Source organism: Alligator sinensis, unplaced genomic scaffold (genome assembly GCF_000455745.1).
Source record: "Alligator sinensis unplaced genomic scaffold, ASM45574v1 scaffold169_1, whole genome shotgun sequence".
Taxonomy (NCBI): domain Eukaryota; kingdom Metazoa; phylum Chordata; order Crocodylia; family Alligatoridae; genus Alligator; species Alligator sinensis.
In genome coordinates, this window is record NW_005841924.1 from 221,600 (window position 1) to 232,911 (window position 11,312).

The 11,312-nt window shown below is 40.3% G+C and overlaps 1 protein-coding gene across 1 annotated transcript in view; it reads left to right on the forward strand.

Annotated features, from left to right (window-relative positions):
• Window positions 1-7,505: 7,505 nt before the first annotated feature.
• RNF175 (ring finger protein 175) overlaps window positions 7,506-11,312 on the forward strand; it is a 24,541-nt gene continuing 20,734 nt past the window's right edge. The window contains 1 exon segment of the mRNA XM_014517739.1: window positions 7,506-7,631. Within this exon segment, the coding sequence (XP_014373225.1) occupies window positions 7,506-7,631 (126 nt within the window).

The window sequence follows — 11,312 nt, forward strand, 5'->3', positions numbered from 1 at the left end:
CCATCAATATTTCTTTGATCCCCTTCTACCGCCTGGTGGTAAGTGATATGCGCCCATAGATCGTTTGCATTCTCTACGCGGCGTGTCCCGGTGCGCCAGGGGCAGCACCCGATCAGATTCATCTCCATCACCGTGCACTTAGATCCCATCCTCGTCGCCATGTTTCGGACGGACAGGGCCGACTCGAGTTGCGTTAGAAATTGGTCGTACGTTAGGGCGGGCTGGTGAATGGAGAGGCAGACACAACTTCTTGGTTGCAAAAAACTTTACTCACGCCGCTTGCAATCACGACGCAGGTGGTCCGGTCATCTGAACAACCACGCGGGTTGTTCCAGCTGGCGGGGCCCAAGCCAGTTAATCCGTCCACAATTCGAAGCCGGCGGGGAAAGGCGTACGTCTGGGATTGCGCTTGGCGATGGGAAGAAAGATCGATAGGTGATCAGTCTATTGATCGGCAGCCGCAAGTCAGATAACTTCAGAGGCACTCTGCAGCGTGCTCAAAGCTCTTCGACTTGGGCGGAAGTCGCACGGAATTTTAAACGGCCAGCAAGCCAATTACTAGCCGCCACGTGTGAATAATTTAGCACTGGCCAATAGCGGGGCACAAATTTACATTCGAATAGTGGGAACTCTTTGCACCGTGCATTTCTGTGCTGCAAAGAAAAAATGCATCCTGCCGAGGCACAAAAATCACTGGGTTGTGGCATCCCTGTGTAAATAAATTGTAATCATTACCTATCTGTCAGAGCTTCCTTGGGCACGCAAGTAATGTTTGAAAGACAGTGCATTTAGTAAGGGTTTTGCACATACATCAGATTTCCCTCATATTATTCTTCATTACTAAGAAAATCTGCATGAAAAGAGGATTTTAGTTTTCCATTCCAGTGCAACGTGCTTTACACAGTGTTACAGTGAGTTTATTTTCTACCTCTATAGCCTTCCACAAAATACTAGGATAAAATACTAGAATAAATAAGCTTGGGTTAAAAGATTCCCAAATGTGTTTCCAGTTTCACTGGTTGGCGCACATATATACAAGAGCATAGTACAATGCACCCAAATGGTTTACCATTAAGCCCAAGCATCATTCTTTTAAATAGATTAGTCCACTACTAAAATAAAATTTGTAAGCATTTTTGATCTTGAGGAGATGACATTTGAATAAAGGACCTGGCTTGGGAACTCATCATCACACTTTTTATACAGTAACAACAAAATTAAGACTTATTTATATGATAGGAGTATATTAATGAGTGATAAAAAGTTAATAGGTATGTATATTGATAGTATACATTGAGTATACAACTTTTTTTTTTTAAAGTTACTTACTTGAGGTAACAACTTTTTTTAAGTAAGTAAACCATGCAGTTCCAGATCAAATGAATCTCCAGTTGCAGCAATTCCAAGAAAGTTGTGGCTATTTTAACTTTTTTTTCAGTCATTTGTAAATGAGAGAGTGCAATTTCTGAATTCACAATTTTGTAAGGGTATACTAATATGCGCACAGAGCACAAAATAAGGTCCTTGATTTGCAACCCTTGCTGAGTTAAAGCTAAAATGACACAGCTGTCCTATCTCATTTCTGGACTCAAACCATAGATGAAAAAGCAGGGAAAACTTGCCTGAAACCCTCCTGTGAGGGGCTGTTTGGCAGAAGATGGAATGGGACACAGTTAAAGTAATTTGAGGCTCAGCTAGATGATTTTGTCATCTAGGTGATTTTGAACTTGCTAGTAGATATCTGCATCTTTAGGCACCTGAATAACTTTACAATCTGGCTCTCACTCGCTCTCTAGAATAAATGGGGACTCAGTCACCACTCCTCCTCTGGTGCAGCTATGTGCTACCTGCTTACTCAGGGCAGACTGTAAAGTACCTTCTAACCTCCTGTGTAGTTCTAATGTTCAGTTTCTTGGCACTTCAACAAGTATTCTTTGACCTTAATCCCCTAACCAGTTCTTAACATTTTGAAACTTGAGGTACCCCTCAGAAAATGCCAGCTCTTAGTTTTAACTCATTTTCTGACTATGAAATAATATTAGAGCCACTTTTCCATTGAAAAGAACTCAGAAATATCACAACAGGTCAGAAAGTTTTTGACACTCTGGATTTCTATTTGAAATCTCTGGGTTTATTTTGTCCTAGACCCCTCCAGATTCAAGTTAACTCACAGTCCCCCAGCATCCCAGGATGCTTTGCACCTCCCCTGCAAAGCCCCCTCACAGGCTGGGCAGGCTAGCCTTGGCCCAAGCTGTCTGCTCCAGCTGAGCAGGGAAGTATGCTCTAGTGCCCTCCAGTTTCTGGCCTGGGCCACTACAGACATGTAGCCGCATTTCCAGTATCAAAAGTGAATGTCTGTTCACTTGCTTAACAGTTGAATCTACACAGCTTAGACTAACCTGAGAAGATTGAATTGATTTAGTCTTGGACTTTTTGACTGTCTGCACTTAGCCATAAGGAATGATCAAAGCTTATGGAACTTCAGTATGACTAAGCATGCAATTAGCATCTGCTGTACTAAGCCATATTTTAAGTCTAGAGTATATTTTATTTACCCTTATCTTGCTCATTTTCACACCTGTCACTATATTTTAACATATATTTAAGAAAAAAAATACAGGATAATATGGTATGGCTGTTGATATATAGTATCTCCCTGAATCAGCTTTATAGTAACTGTAACAACAATTCTAACAGATATCAGCTCTTGTCTTTGGCCCCCATAGGAGTAGCAGTTGCAGTTTCAAGGTTCTGATCCTGCTCATGTTAAAAATAATAGCAAGAGCCCCTACAAGTTTCCCTCGGAAGGAAAGGGGACCCAGAGATTCCATGCAGGAACTGTGGCATATATATCTGAGTTAAACAGGTCTAAACATTGCTGTAGGATAGAGTTAGAGTAGAAAATCCTTATTAGTATTTTACATTGTCAAGCTATAATGTTTCACTTCTGTATGTTTCAGGCTGATAACTTAAGATTATCAACAGAGGAATAATGGCAAGGAAACAATGGAAGATTTTGTAAAATACTTGTCATTATAGTAGTGCCACAAGTAGTGCTCCTAATATTTGTGTAGACAGTTTCCCTTAAACTTCTATATTAAAACACAAAAGATCACTGACATTTTATTTAATTCTTACTCATGGCAGAATAACTAGTAAATAATTTAAAGAAATGTTCAGTCTGCATGTGTAAACATCTCTACAGTCAAAATACTTAGTGATTTGTTGTACTACACTGAACAGTGCAGTATTCTTCTCAATAAGTTACATAGTACTCTGTACAGTAAATAAAGTTTACCCATCTCTCCAGAAGTCAAAGATGAAGAAATCTATTCAGCCTCCACAAGAGAAGATAGAGGGGATCTGGTGGCCATCTATAAACTCACTGTGGGGAGGGGAGAGGAGACCAGCAGAAAATAGATGAGGCTCTGTTCCCCTGGGCACCACCTGGGATAACAAGGAATAACGGCCACACATTGATTGAGAGCCGGTTCAGGCTTGATATCAGGAGACATTACTTTCTAGTTAGGGCTGCCAGGCTCTGGAATGGGCTCCCAAGGGAGGTGGTGCTCTCCCCTACCTTGGGGGTCTTCAGGAGGAGGTTGGATAGATATCTGGCTGGGGTATTATGATCCCAGCACTCATTCCTGCCATGGCAGGGGTTGGACTTGATGATCCGTTCAGGTCCCTTCCGACCCTGGAAACTATGAAACATATCCTAATCAAGATTTTTACACGCATGTGCGTATGTGCGTAAGCAAAAATACTGATATATATTACACACATACATATTTGTCTATGTGCCTGGGTTCTGTAACTGGGGGGAAATGTTAATTTTTCTCAGCAGTGTCTAGAGTTTAAGGGTAGCATTTTGTTACTGGCTCATTTCCCACTTTTCTTTTCATTACAGTGGATTTTAGTTTACCCCATCAGGTTTAGCTGTGCTACATATATTAAAAAACAAAACAAAACAAGACAACACCTATTCTAAAATATCTCCTGGTGAAACTGAGCATCCTTCTCTGTTAGTGTGCCCTGTGAATAATCCAGCAGGGGGCACTCCAAGAGCAGTGCACTTGATTTCTGGAAGATGCTAAATGCATCATATTCCTGGGCCACTTCAAAATGTTTGTTGTAAGCCTGTTGTCAATAAAGTAGAAGTAGTTCTCTTACTATACCAGAGCTTGCATTTTCATTCTGTGCCAAAAACATACTCTTACAAAAGCTCCCAGTGCAACACTGGGGCATAAGCACAACTCACTAAGCAAAATTACAATTACATTTGACAGGTTGTCTCATATTTGAATGATATGCATCTCTGTTAAATTGATGTAGTATGTTTACACAGGGAAACCTGGAAGGCTGTTTTACTTTAATGAAGCAAATAGCTTTTTTAAGGATGTATGTTTGTCTTTTTTATTTATGGCTAGACAACCTTTTAGCTTTGTGGAACACAAGATAATTAAAGGGGCATATTTCACATATTTCATTTAGGAACAAACATTCCTAGGACTTTTGATGAATCTACGTTTCTGAGAAGAAAACAACCTACATGGGTATTGACAGGTATCTGTGATGCTGAGTTGGATGCAGGCCAAGAAGTCATTACTTTTCAAATGGAAAACAGTCAGCATGAATCAATAGTGCACTCTGATCCTTTCCCCTATAACTATTCTCTCTCTTCCGAAAGCGCCACATAAATGCAGACCTAGGTCCTGGCTTCCACAAAGTTGAAAATATTTGTTGTATCTAGGGTTTTAGTCTGACATGTTGCAAAAAAAGTACCAGTGGAGAGAAGTAGATTTATACTTGCATGTGTATCTGGGTTCGAGTCTGAATTGCATTAGGCTAATATTAGTATTCATGCCACATGACAACCCATACATGTCACAAAAATATTGCTCTCAAATATGTAAAAAGATCACCTCTCAAGTTTCCATCATAGAACTAAGAAGGGACTTCTTGGAACATCCAGCCCAAGTTTTGGCTAATGCAGGCAGAAATTTTGCTTATAAATCATAAAAGCAACTATCCTTGGATTCTACAAATGGGTCTCTTCCTTATTATATAAGCTGGAACACAGTTTATCTGTTAGGCTATGCAATGGGCTTAGGATTCATACTTTAGAATGAATTAGTTAATGAATTGTGCATAACAGTAATGTAAGGGGGAGAAATAAATATCATCTTTTTCATTTTATAGATGGGGAACCAATACAGAAAGCTTAAGGCCTCTTCCAGCTTTTTATTTAGCCAGGAATATATTCAAATCTGAGACCTTGAATCTTTCAAACTTTCAAAATTCAAAGCAAATTAGGGCTTCTGGCTTTAGTCTTGAATTCTCTTTGTTCAGAATTAAGCCAGGACAAATTAGAGTGGTGAAGACCTATTTGTCTCTCTTCAAATCCCTGTAGGATTGTTTCCTTTTTAGTGTTTTATCCAGCCTAGTTCTAAACAACCCATGTATGACTGTTTTTCTAGGGAGAGTATAACAGGTATCAGCCACATGAAGTTTCCCCTGGCATTCATTTCTGTTTCTCAGTTTTAATCCTATAATACCCCCCACCCCCAGTATATTATCCTTTCCTTCTATAAGGTACATATAAGTTATTATGACACATCCTGTTCTCCCTAACCTCCATTTCTATTAAGCATTGCATAGACAAGCTACATGGGGGTGGGGGGGGCAGGATTTTGCTTGTCAGTCTAGCACCTCCCACTCCCAGTCATTTTTATTCCTTTTCTGCCAGTATTAATGTTCTGTTAAAGGCTCAAGTACAGACAGTCAAAAAGCCCAAGGCTGAATTGAGTCAAATCTAAAAACTGGTTAGTCTAAGCTGTATAGATTGAACCAACAAGCAAATGAACAGGCATTCAGTTTTGATTCTGGAAACACAGCCAGATGCCTGCACTGACCCAGGCCAGAAGCTGAGGGGCACCAGAGCACATCTACATGTTCAGCTAGAGCAGACAGCTTGGGCTAAAGCTATCCCACCCACACTGCAAGGGGAGGGGAAAGGAGGGGAGGTTGCTGGAGAGGTGCAAAGCTTCCTGGGTTGCTGGGGGACTGTGAGTTAACTTGAATCTGGAGGATGCTGGGACAGAAGTTCAATATGTCTATCTGTTACATCCATCCAGGTTTATCTTAAACTTGTTTTGGTCATTTTTGAGAGCAGTTTATGTGCACTGAACTTGTTGTGTTAGAAATTTGAACCAGTTTCCAATCACTTATACCAGTTTGTGTAATTTCTGCCCCTAGTCAATGAGCTGTCAAGACAGAATCCCATACTGCAGATATGCCTCTGCCACAGTTACATGGAATGAGTGTTCTGTCCCAGCCGTGTGACTTGAAAGTATCAAGAACAACTTTGTCAACATGAACTGGCAAATTGCAGTCCATGGAGCAGTGTGTACATTTTCACCTTGAAGATCATGAAGTCCAGCCCTCTTCCCAAGGGGCAGGAAGTCAGCTAGGGTCAAAGGGCCCCAGCAAGATAAGCATCCAAGCATTTCTTGAATAAGTTCAGAGTAGGTGCCTGCACCACATCTGGAGGGAGTCTATTCCAAGGCTTGGGGGCTTGGAAAGTAAAGAAAATTTTTTCTTGTGTCCAGCCTAAAACAGTCTTGTAGGAGTTTATGACCATTGGTCCTTGTTTTTCCTTGGGGCGCTCTGGTGAACAGACAATTCTCCCAGATCCTGATGAACACCACTTGTGTACTTATAGGCAGCCACCAGGTACCACCTGAGCCTGCGCTCTTCCAGACTGTAGAGTCCCATGGCTCTCAGCCTCTCTTTATAAGGCCTATTCTCTTACCCTCTGATCATGCGCGTGGCTCTCCTTTGGACTCTTTCAAGCTTCTCGACATCCTTCTTGAATTGTGGAGCCCAGAACTGGATGCAGTACTCCAGCTGCGGCCTCACCAAGGCCGAGTACAGCAGGAGGATGACATCCTGAGATTTACTTGAGAAGCATCTATGGATGCAGGCCAGAGTTTTGTTTGATTTACCAGCTGTAACATTACATTGGTGGCTCATGTTCATCTTGTGGTCAATAATGTCCCCCAAGTCTCTTTCAGTAGTGGTGCTAGCAAATGTAACACTGCTGAGCCTGTAAGTATGCTGTGGGTTCCCCCCACCCCAGGGTGGAGTACCTTTTATTTATCAGTATTAAATGTCATCAGGTTTATATCCACCCACTTGCTAAGCTTATCCAAGTCACTCAGGATCACTAGCCTGTCCTCAGGTGTGGACACTGCCCCAAAGTTTAGTGTCATTGGCAAACGTAACCAGCGTGCTTCTGACACCAATGTCTACATCGTTGATAAAGATGTTGAAGAGAACCAGTCCAAGGACAGAGCCTTGGGGGATGCCACTGGTTACAGAGTGCCACAATGACTCGCTGCCATCGACCACTGCCTTCTGGGTCCAACCCTAGAGCCAGTTTCCCAGCCATCAGACTGCAGTGTAGCCGAGGTCACGGTTGGCCAATTTTTCCATGAGGATACATGCATGCAAAGCACCATGACCAGGAATCTGTGCATATGGAGATGGTCCTTATTCTCATTGCAAATTTGGTAGTAGCCCAGATTGTACTTGTTTAGTGGAAGCAAAGGCACTGTAGGTCATACAATGCAAGCAATCTTTTAAAAAGTTGCTGTTTCAGAGCCATAGCTGCTAGAGTCTTTTTAATCAGGAAGAAAAAGGTCTTACAGAACATGGAGGACAGGGAAGAGGAAAGTCAGATGTGACTACATTTATTGGAGCTGAATTCAGTCTTCTATAGGTTAGAAAGAGACTCAGGAAAATGTTTCAAGTTTCAGGTTGCTGTATTCTGCAGGATTGATTTAGGAATTCATGGGATTTAGTCATGAGTTTCTCATGCATCTGTAGCAGGGCTGGAGTGTTGTTGTGGCCAGGGTGGCTCAAAAAAATAAGAAAGAAGCAAGGATTTTTTTTTTGGCAATATCTTTTATTGGACCTACTAGATGTCAGCTTGAGATTGAGAGTCATCAGAATATTTACACATGCATAAACTAGAGAGGAAGTCTGGTATAGTGGTTAGGGCACCAGCGTGGGACTTCCCTCTCCTGTCACAGAATTCTTTGACATCTTGAACAAGTCAATTAACCCCAAATTTATAAGAGGACTTTGGTGCCAGGCCCCCATGGCAGAACCCAAAGCCCCAAGTTAAAACACTTAGTTGTTCCATACCAATAATGGTAGGGAGAGTAAGTCAATTTAGCATGTATTTCACCAAAGCTGTACTTGAGCCGGGAGCCCCCTAAATTAGCTTACAAATTATATTTATTATTATTTTTGTTTATGGTTTTTTTTTAATTCCCTGCCTGTCTCTGGGACTTAGTCACCTTACTCAGTACTAATGCAAGGATACCTCCTGGTCACTTAAGGATCTCAGTTGTGAATTCTCCTTTCTGTCCCTCCATTCTTTCACACAAAAAAACCCACACACAGCAAGGAAGGACACGATATCCTGCTTTTATACAGAAGTGAGAGACATTAATTTTCCTCCTCTTCATGAAGAGGATTTAATTTAAGTGCTACAACAACAATCTTCTATATTAATAAAGTTTTGGAGTGTAATTAAAGTGCTGAACCATAATTGAGAGGCAGTGGTCAAACCTTCAGCTCCAGTACTAAAAGTGCATGAGAGTCTCAGTCAATAACAACTTCTGCTGTTACTGTTTAAGTTATTTTTGTATTAGGTTATGGTGGTTCTACTTCATGCTCTGCTAAGTTGAGAAATAGTTTAGTTTCACTTCTGTAAACATCTATTTTTACAGAGCTATGAATATTACTTGTACTAGGTTTCAAATAGTAAATTGTATGAATCATTCAATCAACACTAAATAAGTTCAGAGGATATTTTGATAAAGCACCTTGTATCATTTTGATAGTAAAGCACTGTTCCCCCAGCTTGTGTCAAGTCCAGGCACACACTTCAGTTTTTAAGTTGGTCTCATCAATAGCCACATAAAAACACCTTAAACAGCAATTTTTGCAAAACACTCTGAACTAACTTTAACACAGTCCTATGAAATATTTGTTAGACAACTGCAGAAACCAATGAATAGTTTCATATACTCCAGTGATAAATTCACTTTGATCCCATCAGCTTAGACAGTTTATTTTTTAACTCTATTGAAATCAATATTGTTGCTAATAATGGCCAGTTGCTCTGAATTTATATTAATGTCATAGGCTACACAAAAGTAACCAAAACAAATACCAGAATTTTTAAATTTATGACTAGCATTATATAAAAAAGTGTAGATGTGATTTTTTTAAACCTCGTTTACTAATGAACCCAATTTATCAAATAACACAGATAACATTTGAAGATACAACCAATCCACTAAGGTATACAAAAAGACAGATATTTATCTTTCATCAGCAGTACTCCTTTAACCCAACTCAATATTCAGAGAGAGTGAATAAAATTTATAACAGCAGCAAGCACTTACAAATGGGAAACTCATTTAGAAAAAGGGGTTCTGAATGTAGTTGTTTTAATTACTTGATAAACTTGGCTAACCTACACAGGAAAATGGATTTTTCAAATTAAAAAAACAGAAAAATTCACCACTCCACTAGTTACAGATACGTTTAGAGCTTTGCATCACTAATATCTTTGGTGGAAGCTGTTATAGCTGTATGGGGTGCTCATACTGATAAAATGTCACAGCACCAGCCATGTTAACCAGCATGTTATTAGCCGGTTTTACAGCAACAGCCATGTTAACCAGCATGTTATTAGCCGGAAAACTCTATTAACTGGCATCCGAGGGATGCGGCAAAAGCGAAACTGTAAGTACCACTTCCGGGTGTTGTCGCTGTGAGCAGAGTTTTTCTTTCCCACTTATTCGGCCCACAGCCCAGGGCAAAGCAGCTTGCACGGGGCCCCCCAAGACACTGATTCCAAGGAGCGTACCAGACAGTGCACATTTGATTAACTGGAATATTTGATTAACTGGCATCCGCCATTCCCGGGGGATGCCGGATAACAGAGCTTTTACTGTAAATTGATTTGGTAGGACAGACATTTGGGCGAGTCTGAGTTAAAAAGCAACAGCAAACACTTTCATTAGATAAAACCAAAAAACACCCTCTACTTTTGGCTACTTTTTTGTCTTACTTGCTATTCGGTTTTTGATGTTTTTTATGACCATGTAGCACAAAAATAGTATGTGAACCTCAGAGTTGGGTACTGAAGGAAAAAAAACAAAAACCCATGATATTTTTGTTTCTGTTGCTTGTAGTAACGAACTAACCCCATAGGAGCAAGGTGGTTGACTGAATCAGCAGGCCCCACAGCATTTCAGAAGAGATCAACAGGGTGCAGTTAAGATGCAGATTTATATTCAGTACCTATTCTGTTACTGTTAAATATTAGCATTTACAATTTGTGGTTCTCTCAGCTAAAAGTACAGGAATTCCCCTTTTTCATAGGGGATTAGGGAAACAGTCAGATTTCCATCATATATCACACCAGAACCAATATAAATTGCTAGCCATATGAATGTAATCCCATGGGAAACTGTCTTGTTCTCGCTAAAGAGCCAGGAAACTCTTTCTATCTTCTTTGCTATGAGTTGGATGAGAATATATCCCTTCTGAAATCTCTGTATTGTTGTCTGTTGTCAATAAGACTGCAAGTGAAACTGCACCATTGCAATGGGTAGAAGTCAAAGAATCGTGGAGCTTGACACACACATAATCCTGTAAAAAGGTAAGCCCAGAGGAAGCATAAAATCAAACCTGGAAGGGAAAAAGTCACTTGGGTGTTCAAAAAGAAAAAAAAAACCCACAAATATTTACTGAATACAGGAGAGGCAGCTATAGCCTACAACTTTTAAAATTGGTTTACCCAGACCTTAAAGAGCCTCTTGCTGGAAAAGGAGCATTTTGGGAAAGGTTCCCATTTCAAAGGAGTGAAAGCATTAGTTGTAACAAACCAACACCAATTCAGCTGTGGGTAATTCTGGCAAGAGGCAAGAGATTGCCAGGCACCAGATGGTCAGGTGGAAACTAGCCTGTGTGATATCTTGGAAAAAAAGTAATTGTAGTTTTGCTAGTAAGGTTGAGGTTGGAATAAATCTTAGTAGCTCATTCTGGAACCAACACTGCTTCTTTTAAATGCCAGTTGGCAGGTAAGACTTATATTATAGGGAAGTAGGTTGAAAGAAGTCATCAAAGTATTTGTGAATGGAATCCTGATTACTTTTGAAAAATTATCGTTTTTGTACAAGGTTTTCAAAAGTGGATAATGATTCTCCATTTTTCATTTTTTCACA